The 19,811-nt window shown below is 34.8% G+C and overlaps 1 protein-coding gene across 5 annotated transcripts in view; it reads right to left on the bottom strand.

Annotated features, from left to right (window-relative positions):
• LOC148600311 (uncharacterized) overlaps positions 1–19,811 on the bottom strand; it is a 322,920-nt gene that overhangs the window by 76,818 nt on the left and 226,291 nt on the right. For all 5 annotated transcript variants that reach the window (XM_088557824.1, XM_088557823.1, XM_088557826.1 and 2 more), the window contains 27 exons: positions 18,441–18,713; positions 17,484–17,750; positions 16,730–16,999; positions 16,048–16,317; positions 15,071–15,337; positions 14,372–14,638; positions 13,022–13,288; positions 12,396–12,662; positions 11,775–12,041; positions 11,184–11,450; positions 10,153–10,419; positions 9,676–9,942; positions 9,040–9,309; positions 8,398–8,685; positions 7,726–8,022; positions 7,254–7,556; positions 6,644–6,949; positions 5,781–5,895; positions 5,274–5,446; positions 4,594–4,881; positions 3,859–4,161; positions 3,282–3,584; positions 2,543–2,848; positions 2,142–2,253; positions 1,742–1,914; positions 1,251–1,538; positions 644–949 (listed from right to left, as the gene is read on the bottom strand). In XM_088557824.1, coding sequence (XP_088413950.1) covers positions 644–949; positions 1,251–1,538; positions 1,742–1,914; positions 2,142–2,253; positions 2,543–2,848; positions 3,282–3,584; positions 3,859–4,161; positions 4,594–4,881; positions 5,274–5,446; positions 5,781–5,895; positions 6,644–6,949; positions 7,254–7,556; positions 7,726–8,022; positions 8,398–8,685; positions 9,040–9,309; positions 9,676–9,942; positions 10,153–10,419; positions 11,184–11,450; positions 11,775–12,041; positions 12,396–12,662; positions 13,022–13,288; positions 14,372–14,638; positions 15,071–15,337; positions 16,048–16,317; positions 16,730–16,999; positions 17,484–17,750; positions 18,441–18,713 — 7,047 coding nt within the window. The remainder of the gene's footprint in view (positions 1–643; positions 950–1,250; positions 1,539–1,741; positions 1,915–2,141; positions 2,254–2,542; positions 2,849–3,281; positions 3,585–3,858; positions 4,162–4,593; positions 4,882–5,273; positions 5,447–5,780; positions 5,896–6,643; positions 6,950–7,253; positions 7,557–7,725; positions 8,023–8,397; positions 8,686–9,039; positions 9,310–9,675; positions 9,943–10,152; positions 10,420–11,183; positions 11,451–11,774; positions 12,042–12,395; positions 12,663–13,021; positions 13,289–14,371; positions 14,639–15,070; positions 15,338–16,047; positions 16,318–16,729; positions 17,000–17,483; positions 17,751–18,440; positions 18,714–19,811) is intronic.

The raw sequence follows: 19,811 nt of genomic DNA on the forward strand, positions 1-19,811 counted from the left end.
ACATACATTAAAGATAGGGGTATTTACATTGTGCCATTTTAAAGTCACTTATCAAAACTTCAAGGTTTTGTAATTTTAACACAAGGAGGCTGGTTATGTACACTAAGCCATTTTGAAGTCACATTTTTTTTTATTCAAGTTAAAATTACTATGTGCAATTATTTCACACTAGCAGAAAGTATATTGAAAAACTATTAAATTGAACATTGATGCAAAAAAGTCATACACAAAGTTTCCAACAGTAATGTATACAGCACCTAATCAATTAATGACCAGTGAGGGTTTTTTGCAACATTATTCAATTAGAATTTTTAACTCAACAATTGTAACTGAACAAATCTAATCTATTTACAATTCAAGCTGTTATTTCTAGAAGTCATATGAGCAAAATTTATTTCATAAAATTTTCCATCTATTATTTTAGACATGCACTCACAAATTAATCACTCTCAAGTAACCATGCTGGTCATACCAACCATTAGTGTGAGCAAGACTTCTCGAGTTGACATTAAATTGCACTCAATTATTTAATACATTTTCTGAATCAAAAACAAACAAACAAACTTTCAAGTCACCATGCTGTTATTTAGTAACATCAATAATTTTTCAAATTGTTCAATGCATGCAGCATGTCCAGACCTACCGAATGGACTCTTTGGAGCAACTGGTTCAGACGTTTCCAATGGTTTGGAAACTCCAATGTCATTTTCGGCAGTCACACGGAACATATATTGCTTTCTGTCAATGAGTCTCTTTGATGTGATTGTTGTAGTTGGTGCTTTGACAGATCCCACTTTCGTCCATTGAGAACGATTTTGTTCTCTCATTTCAACATGATATTGTTTGATGTCAGAACCACCATCATCTTTGGGTGGTTTCCATGATAATGTGACACTGTCCTTGAGAATGTCTGTGACCTCTATTGGTCCTTCTGGGGCATCTGGTACATCTGAAAACAGAAAAAATATTCACACTGTTAAAAAAAAAGAAGAAGATGTAAATGGAGCATGAAATTACTTACAAATCTTTAAAACTTGTTTTGCTAACAGAAAATTGAGTGAAACACACTAGTACATTTCTAGGTAATTTAATGTTTGATACAAAAAGAAAAATTAGGCCATTGAAAGCAAATTTCTTGGTTCTTAGGTCATTGGAATTTATTACTCGGTTCTCATGCAATGGAAGGTTAATTTTTTGGCCCTCACACCATTTCTTTTGGCTTCTCCCTTTAACTGAGAAGAATTCCCTACCTGTAACCTCAACATCAAAGGCTGCCTTGGTTTCACCTGCCTCATTCTCAGCCAAGATTGCATACATGCCATCATCTTCTCGTGTCACCTTCTTTACAAGAAGTGTACTTCCTGTAGATGTTGCATCAAGGCTCAGGCGACCTTGTGGTTTTAGGGTTTCATCATCTTTAGTCCAACTGACAGTGGGTTTGGGGATTCCACTTACTCCAACAGGGATCCTCAATGTTGTACCGCTGCGTTGTTGGATCAAGTCCCTAAATTTGTTGTCATATTCTAGTTTTGGTGCAGCTGAAAGTTTGAAATTAAAAGATCAAATCAATAAATATTTTTGGATGATATAACAATTTTAATATAGATACAACAATAATATAAATATTTTGACAAACAAATGAAATATTTACTGAATTTAAAAAAAAAAATTAATTCAGTGAAATTTTAACATCTACTTCAATGGGAGATAATCATATCAATGGTGAATTACTTCCCCTTACCTTGGACTTCCAGTTGACCAGATGTGGACACAGAACCAAGGTCATTGGATGCCTCACATTTGTATGTGCCAGCATCTTTCTCAGTGACCTCTCTCAAGGTTAATGAAGCCACCATACTGTCGTAGCTCTTCTCATATTTCTTTGTTGAAGGAATGGTCTTGTTGTCTTTGGTCCTGTAAATGTAAAAAATGATAAAATGAAAAACTGAGACAATTTTTTCTAATAATATTTAATTGAAAACAAAAATCTTTAACAGCAGTTAGTAAGTATTTTTTATGTATCACTGCAATCTAGACAAGATTGTTAAATCAATGAAAACCCCTAACTGGAAGATTTAATGCTGGGCAGGACAATTCTTAAATCCAAAAACATAGCAAAATCTCCCAAACTGAAAATATACCATTCAACTGTAGGTTCGGGTTGTCCACTGATCTTGCACTCAAGTGTGGTAGATTCTCCCAACAATACTGAGATATCTGGAATACCTTCTAATACTGATGGGGCTTCTCCAGCTGAAAGATAGAGAAAAAACCATTAGTAATTAAAAAAACCAAGTGTTCAAGTGTGGTAGATTCTCAAAAAAATACAGATATCAGCTGAAAGATTGAAAAATGATTCTGTATCTTTATTAAATATTCTATAATACATACCGGTATGTATGAATGGCTACATGTATTGCAATGCACTTGGTGACTAGGCCATATTTTTAAAAATTGTCATGTCAAAACAACAAATGTTGCTTATTAAATATTAATTATTGTTAAATAAAAGTTCTGAAAAAAAATTTCTGTTGATACTTACTGATTGGTTGTTTGGCAAGGACAGGACCAGTAGATGATGATGGTTTACTGAGTCCAGCTTTGTTCTCTGCCAGGACACGGAACTCATACTCAAATCCTTCCGTAAGATCTTTGGCAGTGAAATTACATTCTGGTACCTGGATATTGTCTGAAATTGGTACCCATTTGTGTGACCTTGGTGGTTTGGACTCAATGACATAGTTGAAAACTGGGCTTCCTCCATCTTTTTCTGGTGGCATCCACTGAAGCGAGATGGTATCCTTGGTAACATCTGTGACCTCTGGCTGTCTGGGGGCATCTGGTTTATCTGCAATTTAACAAGTAAAGCACATGTAGATTTTCAATTATTTATAACTTAAGTAAAATCTTTTGTGCAGAGAGCAACTGATTTAATTTTAGTTGATGTCATACTTAATTAAAGGAGGTAGACCTAGGGTAAGCGACACAACTCTTACAAATGATAGGAACACAAGTATTCAGCATTTTACATCAATCTCATGTAAGCATCACAGCAACTTGGACTGATTTCATTCTTTTTCAAATGAAAGCTTGATAGGCTTTGTTGTAATTGAATATGATACAAACGTACCAATGATTTCAAAGGTTATGTGCCTTACCCAAGGTCTATCTCCTTAACCTCCAATTAAACATTCCATGCAATAATTATTTTATGATTCTTAGAAAATATTTCTTCCTACAGTAATCATTTGCTTCCTAACGGCCCAAACACATTTACTTACCAAACTGATCTTTAGCTAAGATTGGCATGGTTGGTTGGCTGGGTTTTCCAATACCAGCTGCATTTTCAGCTGAGACACGGAACTCATACTTTGATCCCTCTACCAGATCCATTACAGTGTACATGGTATCAGTGACTGGTTTCTTGTTAATCTTGGTCCATCTTGTGCTTTCGGCTGGCTTACGCTCAACCATGTAACCAGTGACAGGAGATCCACCATTATTCTCTGGTTGCTCCCAGGTCAAGGTTACGGAAGATTTTGTAATCTCAGATGGTTGGAGATTTTGTGGGGCATCAGGAACATCTGTAACAATGAATTTTAACATTTTTAAAAATCATTTACATTCACAAAGTTAAATCATGTACCACTACATCCTTACTGATTGGTAAATTGCAAATTTTCTTTTCACATCTTTCAATAATTATTAAGATACTCAAGCTCATTTCTTTTACAACTTCCTTTCTTGCAAATAGCAAAAGAAAGGACTTCTTCAGACATCCAATATATAGTTACATTTGTTCATCACAACAGATACTCAAAGAACATCAAAATATAATAATAAATTCATTTTCCTTACAAAATGGACTCTTTGCAACAGTGCCTTTGTCCATTTCAGCTGGTTCACTGGTTCCAATCTCATTCTTGGCCGAGACTCTGAAGTAATATTCATTTCCTTCCAATAGTTTAAGTACATTGAATGAGAATGTCTTTCCATCAACTTTATCAACTGGTGTCCAGGTATTTCTCTTGGCATCACGCTTTTCAATGATGTAATCAGTGATGTCACAGTTTCCTGTGTTGTCTGGCTGTTCCCATGACAACAACACAGAATCTTTCTGGACTTCTGATACAGAGAGGTTGTTTGGTTTGGATGGTTTGTCTATCAAACAATATGAAATACAGTTATAAAAATATCTGTTATAAAACAAAAAGTCATGCATCAGACCTATAATGGAGTCCATTTTTATATACTGTTGTTGACTAATTACTGTGAAAGTACTTTTATTAGTGGGTATTTATTTATTTATTTTTTTTTTTTTACATTTTTCTAACTTTATTATTCCATGAGTTTTAAATTTCAGGATTTCCATTGGCCTCCTACTTATTAACCAAATTTCTTTACTTCATTTGGAATTTTGAAATGGTGAAATGAATTTTCTTACAAAGTTTCATTTTTCAGAGCTTGGAAACTAATTTTCCTATGAAACTCAAAGAAAGAAGCGCTGGTAAAAAATGAATATAAAGGTAAGCTGTTATTTTGTGTTGAAAAAAAAAACTGTTTCATCATGACCAAAATTTAATTGTTTTATACCTTTAATAAGAACTTCAAAGTCAGCTTCAGCCTTGCCAACAACATTTTCTGCTGTCATCTTGTACATGCCAGCGTCCTCCAAGGTGGCATTCTTTATAGTCAGGGTAGAGAACTCCTCTGTCATATCAATAGACAGACGTGGTGACTTCTCCATTGGTTTTCCATCTTTAAGCCATGCCACTTTAGGTGACGGGATGCCACTGATGTTGACAGTCAAGGACAGTGAGCCTCCTGCTTTGATGGCTTGTTTACTCTTCAGCTTGTTATCAAATTCAAGTTCTGGATGGGCTGAAATCAGATATGATTCATTCATTAGATAATCCTAAAAATATTAATTTCATTTCCTTATAAATTAATAAATACTGATTGGTTAATATAATTTTGTTATATCTCAATGGATAAAAAAAATATTGACACACCTATATTCAGTTAAATTCAGAGCTTTTTCTCATGTTTAAAGATAAATATATGTTTTAAAATTAATTGATAAGAATTGGCTATGATAAAATTTTTATTATTGTCAAGTCTTAAACAATTTCTCGAAAACTCACTTATTTCTCTAATATGACTTTTCTTCATCAAAGGAATGAACAATATTTCATATTTATATGGTAATTATCAAATGTTAAACATCAAATTCATTTAAGTTAACTGGTCCAGGAGAAAATAATAATACATACTGTGTACAGACAGTGTACCCTCAGTCTGGACCTGACCAATAATGTTAGCAGCTTGACAGCTGTAGACACCAGCATCCTCTGGTGTTGTTTTATGAATGACAAGTCCAGCTACCTCATCTTCATAACTCATCTCATATTTGGGACTCTTTTTTACTTCCTTCTTTCCTTTGTACCTAATAGAATTTTCAAATTACAGTGAAGCCTGTATTATCTGAACCATTTCAGTACTTTATAATTTGATTGGTTTAGACAAGTTATCAGTTTACCAAGGTTCAAAATACATTTTTGTAAATCTCATTACAATGGCAAACCTTATGTACATGACCCAAATAATAACCAGAAAATTTTAACCATAATTCTTCATACTTGTACAATGATTTTCAACAATTATAAATACTACATTTTTTTTTATTGCTGCCTTTATCATAGTGCTTTGTGTAGTCTTCTTGTAAATAATCAAATATAAATTCAAAAGTTCACAATTAGCATATCACCATGACAACATACCATGTGATCTCAGCTTCTGGTTCTCCTAGATTGAGGTCACATTCCAAGATGGCATCCTTTGGTGCTACAATAGTGGTGTCCTGTAATGGCTCTAACAGTTTAGGTGCTTCTCCAACTGAAAGAAATATATTGCAAATCATGAAACCCTTTTGATTCTCATTCAATTATAATAAATATCTCAGTTTCAAGCAGAAAGAAAGTGTTTATCAATTTTATTTAGAATATTTATTTTTTTACAACATTTCCATTTAAAAAGTAACAACCGTAACAGCTTGAAGTGAAATATATGCTTTGATTTCTGAAGGAGAGTTCCACTAAACCAAGCTGACAAAGTTCTACTGCAAAAACATTAAGTAACTTAACTATTATCCTTGTATCACCCAAACAACACATGAAGGCCAGATTTAAATACAGCAGCCAAGAAGATTGGAAAGACCTGGGGAGAAATTAAAGTACTGGCAAAAGATAAACGGAGATGGAAAGCCACAGTGGTCACCCTATGTCCCCCATGGGATGAAGCAGATTAAATAAATGAATGAATGATGCCCTAACAGGTGACCTTTTAAGGAGGTAGACCAAGGTTAAGGGACATAACCCTGAAATCAGTGATATGTTTATATCATATTCAATTTCACCAAAGCCTTTCGAGCCTCCATTTGAAACAGAATGGAATTAATTCAAGTAACTTTGATGCTTTCATGAGATTGCTATAAATAGCCTGAACACAAACATTGCAATGATTTTAAAGAGTTGAGTCCCTTACCTTAGGTCTACCTCCTTAAACAAAATATATTTTGGTTTTTGATTGATTGCTTAATTTTCAATGATCCCCTCAATTATAAAATTTAACCTGCCTGTCTTACCTAATGGAGCAATCACTTTAACAGGTTTTGCAGGTTCAGAAGCTTCACCGACTCCAGCCTTGTTTTCAGCAGCAACTCGGAACTCCAATTCACTACCTTCCTTAAGTCCAGTCACACTGAAAGTTGTTTCTGATACTGTCTGGTTCTCATTGGCTTTGATCCAGCGGAAGGCATCGACAGGTTTGTACTCAATGACATAGTTTGTGATAGGTGCTCCTCCATCCTCAGCTGGTGGAGCCCATTTAAGGGCAACTGATGACTTATCTGTTCCCATGATTTCTGGGGCTTCAGGTTTGCCTGGTTTAGCTAAAACAGAAAAAAAACATGAAGTTATATCCCTACAATACTTCATTAGTGTTTATTGTGTAGTTTAGTAGGTGGTGCATTTACAAGATATGTTGACAAATGAGCAGACAGACAGACAGACAGACAGACAAAGAGGCTCATTCCTATATTCCCTCCTTAACTTTAATTTCTTGGAGTGGATATAGAAATAGTTAAAAAAAATAGTTAAATCTAAATGTAAGATTGTGATGTTGTGTTGTATGTATTACAGTTGATGCGATTAAAGTGAACTTTGAAATATAGGTCAAACTTCTAAAGTGCTTACTCCATGGGTTCTTTGCTTTGAAGGTGTCCGACTCCTTGCTTGGTTTACTGGGTCCAGCCTTATTGACAGCTGTGACCCTGAATGTATAGGTGTTGTCTTCGACAAGGTCAGAAAGGTCATAAGTAGTGCCCTCTATCAGATCTTTGTTGATCCTGGCCCAGCGTGGACTGAACCCGGACTGTCTCTCAAGATGGTAACCAGTTACAGGAGCTCCTCCATCATTGGCTGGTGGTTGCCATAACACTTTGCAGGAAGTTGCTGTGATGTCATCTGCTGTTGGGGCTTCAGGGGCATCTGGAACAGCTACAAAAATATCCATAAAAATTAGGAATTATAAAACTGCTGAAAATATATAGAATTATTTACAGAACCTGTCAGAGCTGAAATAACCCAAATATTTATCTAAAATATGTCATTTTTTCCTCTGGAGATACACAAACAAAACCCAAGATTTAGTAATAAATTAACTTACTGAAGGGATTCTTGGCAGTGATAGGTTCTTTAATTTCTACTGGTTCACTCATTCCAATCTCATTCTGAGCAAACACACGGAAGTAATACTGGTTTCCTTCCAGGAGTTTGCCAACAATGAATTCAAGGTCCTTGATCTTTGCTACTTCCTGCCAAGATCTTCTGTTAAATTCACGTTTTTCAATGACATAAGCAGTGATGTCACTACCTCCATTGTCCTCAGGAGCCTCCCATTTGAGGGCGATAGAGTCAGCCAATACTTCTGGTGCAGTCAAATTCTGAGGTGGGCTGGGTTTGTCTGGAAAGGATCACATAACATGAAAAATGTTAGCCTTAATTTTCATAGATTTCACATTTTTCTTTAAATGCATGAGTGTAGAAGTTTTATGAACTTTCTTAACCAATTAATTAATGTACCATCTTTACATTAAAAATCTGTTAAAATAGGAATGGATATCCAATGCAGAAGAAAACAAATATTGGAAAGGGGATTAAGCTTGAACTACTTTTTTATCCAGGAATGTTTCTATTATTAATTATCCCGTATCTTTTAAAAAAACATGCCCATGTTAATGCATTTATCTTGGACAAATTATCATTCCAAACAGGTGCTTGCTCCTTTTCCTAAAAATGGAGCTTTTATTATCCTAATATTCTATTTAATATATATTACCTAAGACATTCATCTTGATGTCAACTGATGTCTTTCCTCTTGGATTTTCCAATGTCAGTCTGTAGTTTCCAGCATCTGACCTTTTGGCCTTTGCCAGCCTCATTGTGGTCATGTTATAAATAGTCTGGGTTTCCAATCTCTTGTCCTTGGGGAGTTCCCCTTCTTTAAATGTCCAGGTGACAGATGGTTGGGGATTTCCCTTGAATGGAATCTCAAAGGCAGTTGATTGGCCAGCTTTCAGTGTGATGGTCTCTTGGAAGTTCTTGTCAAGGAAAAGCTCAGGGGCAACTAAAAGAAATAATAATTTTGCTTTTTCAAAAAAGTTATCTACATATGGTCGATTTCAAATTTCGATCAACTTAAGTTTATTTCTCTTTTAAAGGCTTGCTTTCTTTGTAGCTGGATAATTGTAAAACCTTCAAATCTCAACAAAGAATCCAGTTTTTTACTAAGGTGGTCTCTGATATAATTATAATAGTAAACAGTTATAAATTTTGATGTATTCATTGACTAATGTTGTCACAATAGTAATCAAGTTTTATTTCCTAAATTTTCCCCTAAAGAAGAAACACAAAAAATGTTGCTAATCCATTAAAAATATAAAAAAAAATATATAAAAAAACAATCATAAGTAATACTGACCTTCAACAATGAGTTCACCCTCAGACTTCTTGCCTCGGGCAACTACTGAGTAGTCACCCTCATCCTCACCGTCAACATCAGAGATCTCCAGTTTGTGGACAGGACCTTCTGATACCATCTTGTATTTGTCATTTGATGGCAGAGTTTTATTGTCCTTATACCATTTAACAGGTATATCAGGTTTGGAGAGCTCACACTCAAAGATTGCCTTTGATGGGATCTCATTAACCTCAACATTGGTCAGCTTTCTGATGAATTCTACTGGCTCTTCTACAATTTGAAAGAAAATGTCTTCAGTCCTCAAATACATAAAAGTAGGCCTCTTGTTCAACAAACAGTCAAGTAAACAGCTGATTTGCCAATTCTGTTTTTAATTTATTTTCTGGTCATTAGTTTAACTGTTTCCTATGACTTTATTCCACAAGTCATGCAAAGCAACATTAGTGAATGTAATATTTATGACTGTCTGCTTATAGTTAGAAAAAAAATACTGCAAGAGCTAGGATTCTACATAATGCAGTTTATGTTATGAAAGATTCTTCCCTTTGAGGAGTAGAATCAAAATCCATAAATTGTGACAAATAGCCATAATTAACCAAATGGTTTATTGAGTAATCAAGATCACGCTGTTCATACCTTCAACGAAGATTTTAGCCTTTGATGTTTTGTCACCAATTTTGACTGAATATTCATTCTGGTCGTCAGTAGTAACTGATTGCATCATCAGTTTGTGTGTACATTTTTCACATGTTGTTGTTATTCTGTTGTCCTTGGGTAGAGGTTTACCCTTACACATCCATTTAGCTGGTTGGTCAGCTCTAGAGACAACACACTCCAAGGTGACTGTCTGACCTTCCATGACCTCAACATCAGAAAGAGGCTTGGTGAACTGTAGTGGCAGTTCTGAAATCACACAAAAAAAAAACATGTTTCTGTGATACTTGACACATTATCTGGTAATAATTAAGAGATTTTTTTAAATGATTGTAAATTTTGGTTTTTTTTCTGCTCTTAAACTTTATGTTTCAGCTTGTTCATATCCAATTCTGCTGGGCTTTGTTTAAAAAAAGGTATCAAATATGACCTTAACAAAATGCATTTATTTTGACTTACCTTGAACTCTGACCTTGGCCTGTGTATATTTGTCTTCTATTTGACATTTATAAAGACCTGCATCCTCTAATGTTGCTGAGGTAATTTTCAGAGTGTGAACTGTCTCCTGGGTAGAGATGTGTACATTTTCAGAGGTCTCTACCTCAACATTGTCCTTGAACCATTTAGCCTTGATATTTGGCTTGTTGACCTCACAGGTCATGATGACCTGGTCTTTTTCAGTGACATCAGCTTTGGTTAGTTGTTTCACAATTTTTAGTGGTTGTTCTGAAATTCAAGTTTATGTAATAAATTATTAACATTGAATCATAATGAGGAAAATCTAGAAAGCAATACATTGCTGGGTTTGCCAATATTTCAACAGCCTCTACCCAGTTGGGAAAAATATTTGTTTCTCCAGAGATAATGAAAGATATAAAGATGGATTTCAGTGCTTTACCTTTCATAACAACTCATGTGGTTCACTACTTTATGAACCTGATTCAATAAAACATCTGCCTTAACCTAACAAATCAGTCAGTCCAAAAGAGTTTGGTTTAGACAGGTTTTTGGTTTAGTCAAGGTTTGGTTTAGACAGATTCTTGGTTTAGCCAGGGTTTGGTTTAGACAGGTTTTTGGTTTAGTCAGAGTTTGGTTTAGACAGGTTTCATTGTATATAATATTGTTATGTTCACAAATTTGGCACAAATGAATGAAGTTAACTTTATGGCACATGGTAGTACGGTTACTTTGGCTACCAGTAGCTATGATTTAGAAGCAGGAAAAAAATGTAGATGAAAGTACTGAAAATAGTATCATTGAGTTTGAAAAAAATCCATGCAAGTTAAAAAATTAATAACAAAAGTAAAAATCATACAAAACCATGCAAGTCATGCTGTAGAAAGGATGTTATCAATATCAGTTTTTAAAAGATATTGTTTTTTTATGTAGTATATAAATAAAAATTATGACTTTCTTTCTAAAAATGATTTCTATACTAAACACATATGACTAATTGATGAAGACTTTCAGAATTAACATTTCCCGTATACCTTTCACCCTTAGTCTAGCTGTGGTCTCTTTATCATCTATTTTAACAGTGTATCTTCCAACATCTTCTTTTGATATTTTTGGTAAGTACAAATAGTGATGAGTTCCGTCAACTCTGATGTCATAACCATCAGCAACAGTGATTGGCTCGCCATCTTTGAACCAGTATGCTCTAGCCCAAGGACGGGAGACTTCACACTCAAACATAGCATTGCCCTTCTCTGGCACAACCAAATCATGCAGGCATGTCACAAGCTGAGCAGGGGGTTCTGGGAAAAGTCACATGACAAATAATCAACAAAGGATTCTGGGTAGTCAAGTCATAACCAATTGTATAGGGTGGTACTTCAAATTATGACAAATAAATGTTTCATACATTGACAGGAATGTATTTTTACAAACTCAAGCAAAACAGTTCCAAATATCACCAAATCCTTTTCTAACAGCAAAAAGTTTTCATTCTCCTTATCTGGGTAAAGCAATATGCAGGTTTGAGACAAACCCTTATACTCTAACCTTTCAACCAAACATATTGATTGGGTCAAACCATGCTATGAACTTTGAACCAACACAACAACTCACAGACAACTTACCATCAACAAGAAGAGTAGTGGCACATTTTTTGTCTTCCACTGAGATCATGTATTTGCCTTCATCCTCCAGGTTTGTGGCATGAATGATGAGTTGGTGGATGGTACTGTATACAACTAGTTCAACCCGGTCTGATCCGGTTATCTCCTGGTCGTCAAGGAACCACTTAGCAACCTTGTCTGGTTTACTGACCTCACATTCTAACATGGCGGGTGCACCTTCCATGACTTGGACCTCTGTCAATGGTCGGATGAATTCTAGTGGTGCTTCTGTTGGGGGAAAAATAATTCATTTCATACCAAGTTTATGCATCAAATTCTACTTTTTATGCGTTTTATAACTTCATACAGTCTGTACAATTTCGTTTAAAGGGACAAAGACTTCTCTAAAAATGTCAAAATAAGCCACAGTACAAATTTTTTTCTCTTATGTCAGCTATTGGCAAAATACTTTTACAATATGAATTTATTGTTATAACATTACAACCTAAAAACTGATTCTTAATACTACAAACACACACATTATTTAAAAAAAATTCCAAATGCAGTAAGATCACTGAAGACAAAAAACGTTATTGTCTTAATTTTTATGGTCATACAACCCCAAATCACCCACAAACTTACCCTCTACATAAAGATGGGCTGGAGATTTCTGTCCATCAATTTCCACCGTGTACTCAGCCTCATCATCAAGAGTGGCTGATTTAACAATCATACGGTGAGTGTTTTCGAAGGAGGTGAACTTGATGTTGTCTGACTGTTTGAGTTCTTTGCCATCTTTGTACCATCTGGCTGGTTTGTTAGGTTTGGAGACCTCACATTCCAGGACAACCGATTCTTTCTCGGTAATGGTAGTGTCGGTCAGTGGCTTGGTAAACTCGGTTGGTAGTTCTGAAACAAGAGTCATATATGTAGTTATATGGTTATCGCATACATTTTTAAAAAATGGGACCAAGACAGAAATGACACCTGCATGCCTTTAATTTACCATTCTATAGGCCGATTGATTACCTTGTAAAAAAAATACATGGAAAATTTGAATAACTTTGCATAAAAAGGAAACAATTCACTAAATTTGTTTTGATATATTGTACAGTGTGAAAAATGGACAAATGGATGGACACTGGTAAACCATAAAAGATGATTGTACGTTTAAATGTAGGTACATGATAAGATAAATCTTCACTCCAATATTATATTCACGAATCGTTCATAATCACCCTCCCCCTTTTAAGAATCATTGAACCCACCTTCAACCTTGATCTTTGCCTCGGTAGAAACATCGCCACAGACAAGTTTATATATAGCTGCGTCCTTGAGGTCAACATTGTCTATAATCAGTTGATGAGTGTACATATCCACGTTAAAGTGGACGTGATCGTTAGGAGTTATTTCTTTGTCGTCTTTAAACCATTTGACTGGTTTATTTGGTCTGGTCAGTATACATTCCAGTAAAGCTTGAGTGTTTTCTTTTGCTGTTATATCCTTAAGCGGTGATTTGATCTTAGCTGGTATTTCTGGAGAAAAGAAAAAAAGATGAATGTTTGTTTGTTGGGGTTTAACGTCCGAGCAGCAATATTTCAGTTATATTCAGACGATGAACATGAAATTGATGAAAAAATGAACATGAAATGATGATGAAATGAAAAAGGGATGGGACACAAGGACAATTGGGTCGACAAATTTTGATTGCCACTGGAAATAGGGAGAGGATGGGCAGGGTCGGGCAATTTAGCCTCCTGTGGCGGAGCCCTATGGTTCCTACTCCGGGAGAATACCACATTAGGGTTCTTTAATGTGCGAGGAACTTGGCATTTTTCCCAACATGGTGCACCACTATGGTTTGTGGTCAGGTTTTCCGTATTATAGCCTGACAACCCCAGCATGTAACACGCCAGGGGTACCCCATTCCACCATCTGGGGCACACAACCCAGTTGCTCTGTGGGCAGAGTGCCCTAGCCCCCGGCTAAGGTTCTGAGCACTATTAAGTCGCCTTTTACGACAAGCCTAGCGCTACTGCAGGCCTATTCTTTTGACACCCAGACCTGCACGGGTCAAGAAAAAAAGTTTCAGAGCTAAAGAGATATGATACTTACTTTTATCAGACATGGTTTAATGGAGCAACCAAAAAGGCGGAAAATGCCAATATAGGAAGTAAACATACTTTAAAAATAATGAACTGTAACAATAAATTCTGGATTTAAAAGAGTGGAATTCTGCTTTAAAGTGGAAGAAAATCAGTTTTATTTACTAAATGTTTTATTTTTACTCACTCCTTTCTGTTACTTTTTTTTATCTAATCACACTTAGTAACTTAGTAACATAACAATACATTTGAAACCAAATGTAGTAGATATTATCTGTTCAAATAGCAGCTTTTGAGTTAACAAAGCATCAATTCCTTACCAACAAAGATCAACAGGATGATTATGTATAGATGAAATTGTCTGCGCTATGGAAAACTTACCCCCAGCTCTATGTGTAGATTCTGCGGCAACATCACCACATGCACAGCTATACGTACTATTATCAACAATGATAACCATAGTTAAGACAATTGGGTGAGTTGATAGATCAGCTGAGAAATGTGTTAACTTACCCTCGACTCTAAGTGTAGCTTCAGTGGCCACATCACCACAGACACAACTGTAGGTTCCCTTGTCACCGAGGGTAACGGCATCAAAGACAATCTGGTGTGTCGAGAGATCAGCTGAGAAACGGATATTGTCAGATTCCTCGATTTCTTTACCGTCTTTAAGCCATTTGACTGGTTTGTATGGTTTAGAGAGTTCACATTCTAGGACTATCCTCTCATCCTCTTTGGCTGTGATGTCTTTCAGTGGTGTCTTGAACTCTGCTGGTAATTCTACAAATAAAAAAAAAAAGATATTTTCCAGGAATATCTTATCACATTATGGTAGACAAGCCATGGACACATTAGTATTGCCAAAAAGTTTTCGTTTTTTATTGCATACTCTTCCTTGTCCATTTATTTTTTTCAGCTATTTTTTATAGAGAGAAACGTCTTAGAACAAAAAAAGTAAGTTTTTGTACTGCACAAGATGAACCTAAATATATCTTTAGTTTCACAGTAAGAACTGTAACACATAATAAAGCTGATGCAAAATATTTTCTTGAGAGAAGATTGTATACAATTTGATGAAGATCATAAGCTAAAAACTTTATGTAAGTCTATTTAATAGAAAAAAAAAGACAGCATAAAAATTTCCAGTTTTACAGTAGTTGACCATGAGGTTGTTTAAATCCTAGTTTTTATTGATTTTCCAATTCCACTTACCATCAACACTGAAAGTAGCTTCAGTGTTTTCCCCACCACAGATACATGTGTAGGTACCACTATCTTCCAGCGTGGCATTCTCAATAACTAATCTATGGATACATCCATCTGTTATCAGTTTTATCCTGTCACTAGGTACCAGTTCAACCCCATCTTTCAGCCATTTGACGGGGATATTGGGTTTGTTTAGCTCACACTCCAGAATGGCCGAATCTTTCTCTTTTGATTTCTTGTCTTCAAGCTTCTTAGTAAACTTGGGTGTCAATTCTAATAATGTTAAATTAAATCATTAACCACTGTCAGCTTGTTTTTAATGACTCCCTCTTTTTATTGAATTAAATCTCTGGAAAATTATTTAAGATAAAAGATTTTTGGAAAACTTAAGATTAATACTTCTGTACATAAGTCAGTTCACTATTAGGTCTATGTATAAAAATGTAAAAAATAAAAATATTTCTTTTTGTACAAGTTTCAAAAAGTTGTGTGTCAATTACAATCAAATCTACAATTTTTGAAAAAACAAATTGTCAAAAATTTCTTTGACAGTTGGTCAAATATTAAATCAAAGAATTAAATATGAAAATTGTTATTCATTACATCTATAACTAAAATTAAATTCATTTCCCCTTACCCTACCCACCCATAAATTAAATTCATTTCCCCTTACCGTACCCACCCATAAATTAAATTCATTTCCCCTTACCCTACCCACCCATAAATTAAATTCATTTCCCCTTACCCTACCTACCTATAAAAAATTTGCCCTACCCAAATCATTTTATTACCATTCTCTAATAATATTTAAAAATTTTAAAAGCAACATTTTTCACTACTTTCATCATGGTTTTTTACAGAATTGTATAAACTAAGGGGAAAAAATATTTTCCCTACCTACCTGCCAAAAGCCAGGAGCTAAAATCGGGTAAGGGGCATACAAATGTTATTTTAAATGTGGCCTGAAAGAGTATAAAATATACCTCTGATTCTCAGAGCAGCAGAACTCTCAACATTCTCGCTCACTTCGATGGTATATTCGCCCTCGTCCTCGGGAATGGCATCCATTATGCGTAGGACATGTCGATAGCGATCACACAAGATCTTGATGCGGTCACTAGGAGTCAGTGGTTTACGGTTCTTCAACCATCTGACCTTGACATCTGGACGACTGAGGGTACACTCGAGTTCAATCATTTCACCCTCATGACCATCAATGTCACTGAGGCGGTGGGTGAACTCTGCTGGAGTTTCTGAAAATATGAGAAAAATTTATACACAATCAGAAACCACTGTACTTCATATATTTTCAAAGAATTTTTTTCATTGATAATAAAATGTCTCATTTTTTATTTACTTCAATGGCAAGTGTCCTGAGAGGTAAAACTTGAAGAAAAAAATTCCACCATGAATGACACATCACTACACACCCCCAAAGAAAACTGGGAGAAATTGAAACTGAAATGTTATCACATTAAATAAATATTAATCAGATATGATATCTTCAACAAATCTAAAAAGATAAAAAGTGTGAAGATATTAGAGATGAAAGGACAGAAATAAAATATATGTGAAAAGAAAATTGTATATGTTCTGACTTACCTAGCATTCAAAGCAAGAATTTTATTAGAGGAAGAAACCAAAATTTTAAGGTCATATTTTTACCTTCAACAAGAACTAATCCAGTTGATTCCTGGGCTCCAATCATGATGGTGTACTCTGCCTCGTCATCAAGTGTCGAGTCAGGGATGGTTAGAATGTGACGACAGCCATCAACAGTGATCTCATAACCATCAGTGATGGTGATTTGTTCTCCGTCCTTCAACCACATGGCGACGACTCCTGGTTTGTTGACCTCGCAGACCAAGGTCACAGTGTCACCCTCTACACAGTTGTATCTGTCATTGAGAGGTTTGGTGATCTTCAGTGGTTCCTCTGTAAAATGTAAACAAATTTGTTACCATGGAAATGACCTTAGGGTCATAGTGAAAATTCAAAGGAGATTCATTAGAAAGTAACAAACACTGATTTTCTTTTGTGCCAAAATAACATCTAAGTCAAAGCTAAACTCTTATGCCTCCTAAATATAAATTGGTTGTCAAGGAAAACATAATTTGAAAATTTTCTTCAAGAGTTGCAGTCATTACTTTAAAAAGCACTTCTCCGGAATACACTTTTCTGATAATTTCAGTAAACCATAAAAATCAAAATAATTTAAGTTCTGGTACCATTTCTTTTAACTTAAAATCACTACATAACTAGTCAATTTTTTTCACCACTTTCAAACCTCCCCAATACATTTATTGGTTCTCAACTCACCAATGAAACATACATTTATACAATTACAAAAATTGACAGAAAATATGGATTTATCACCCTCTGTTTAAATTTTAATGATTTCAGGAGTTACTGCCCTTACCTTCAACAAACAGTGGTGCTTTACTGGTTTTGTCCTTGACCTTGACAGTATACTCTGCCCGGTCATCAATATTAGCTTTGGGTATAATCAGTTTATGAACTTTGCCCTTTGACTCTATGATCATGTGATCAGAGGGAACAATTTCTTTTCCATCTTTGTACCAGGTGGCTGGGGCAAGGTCATCTGAGGTTTCACAGGAGAAGGTCACACTCTGACCTTCAGGAACAGTAGCCTCCTCCAATGGAATGAGGAACTGCAGAGGTGCTGCTAAAAGTAAATGGATATAAAATTTTACACTCAGAAAATGTAACATGGTCAACATTGATTTAATTCTCATAGATATTCTTCATGCTCATTGAGATTTGTTTTACAAAGTCTGGCAGGCATATCATACACGAAGAAATGCAGTTAGTAACTAATCATTCAATATACTTCCAAATGAAAATTGTGCTATAGTAATGGCCTACTACAAGACAACCAGTTTAAGGAGGTAGAACTAGGGTAAATGACAAAACTCTTAGAAATAATTGGAACTTTTGTATTCATCATTTAATATCAATCTCAAGTAAGCATCAAAGTGACTTGGATTGATTTCATTCGGTTTCAGAGAAAAGCTTGAAAGGCTTTGGTGAAATTGTGTATGACACAAACATTTAACTGATTTCAAGAGTTATGTCCCTTACCCTAGGTCTACCTCCTTACTTGAATCCTAAAAATACCAAAACTGGACAGATTTGGAGTGCAGTTCCCTTTTGGAAAAATATTTTTAAAACCAAAACATTGGTAGAAAGTCCTTACACATTTTGAATCTTATTCTTAAGCAGCAGAAATGAACTCCATACATTAAATTCTTTCAATTAAATATTGATTGAAGCAGTGGAAAATAATCCCAGGTCCCTCTCAGTATAAAACGGTTAGAGCTTTAGCAGCAGAAAGACAAAGTTTATGACTACAAACCTTCCATATTTAAATGACCACCATACATGTTTCTCTTCCTTCCTATCACACAACAATAATTTCCAAAATCGTCCATGCATAAATCATGAATAATCAAACCGTGCAAACATTCAGCATCAACAAATTCATATTTGTCGTTCGGAAACAGTTCAATTTCTTCTTTGAACCAGTCAACATACATATCGCTCTTGGAGACAGAACACATAAATGAAGCGAGCTCTTCATGTTTCTTCCAGAATCGACTGACAATTAGTTTCATGTTAAGAGGTAGATCTGGAAGGCAAGCATCTCATGCACACAGATTTTTACATCATTTGTATGATTGATCAAGTCATTTTTTGCATTTAATTTAAAGCTTTTAACATGCAGAAAGTCTTAGCTAAACCAGTAATTGTAACTTATCAATCATTTTCATTTAAATCTAAGAAATTTTATTTAAAAAATGCTAGAAAGGAATTTTAAGTATAAATTGTATTTTATAGATTACCTTTTTTGAAAATTTCTTTTTTTTTCACATTTGAAAGAAAAATCAGCTAATATAATAATTTTTCATTTAGATTTATGCTTCCATTTTCACCAAAAAAATATACATTTGAAAAAGATAAATAGCACTCAAATATGATAAAAAAAGAATGCATTAATCTCAGTCCTATCATTAATAATTCAACAGATAAATAAATAAGAACATATAGTCATGCAATAAATATATATCATCTTGAGTAAAAGTAAATATATCACATATCACATCACAGTCATTAGCATATCATTAGCATAAATTTGCATAAAGTCTATATCACAGAAACGTTTTAACTAATAGAATGATCCCTGAGATTCTGAAACATCTGAGTCATCAATATCACTTTCTAATCTACTGTACATCCCTTCAACCAATAGAAAAGCAGATGTTCGTTTATCTCCAATAATCAATGAATACTCAGCCTCGTCATCAAAATTTAAATTTACAACAGTCAAACTACACATGCAACCTTCCCAAGATATTAAATATTTTTCCGATTCTTCTATAACCTCATTTCCTTTCAGCCATTTTGCTTGCGTAGTGCGATGTGAACTAATAGAATGATCCCTGAGATTCTGAAACATCTGAGTCATCAATATCACTTTCTAATCTACTGTACATCCCTTCAACCAATAGAAAAGCAGATGTTCGTTTATCTCCAATAATCAATGAATACTCAGCCTCGTCATCAAAATTTAAATTTACAACAGTCAAACTACACATGCAACCTTCCCAAGATATTAAATATTTTTCCGATTCTTCTATAACCTCATTTCCTTTCAGCCATTTTGCTTGCGTAGTGCGATGTGAAAGCACACACGATATAGTAGCACAATGTTGCTCGAAACCTTCAG

The sequence above is a fragment of the Perna viridis genome, chromosome 13 (assembly GCF_037379345.1).
Source record: "Perna viridis isolate PV_CMFRI_1.1 ecotype Kerala chromosome 13, ASM3737934v1, whole genome shotgun sequence".
NCBI classification, from domain to species: domain Eukaryota; kingdom Metazoa; phylum Mollusca; class Bivalvia; order Mytilida; family Mytilidae; genus Perna; species Perna viridis.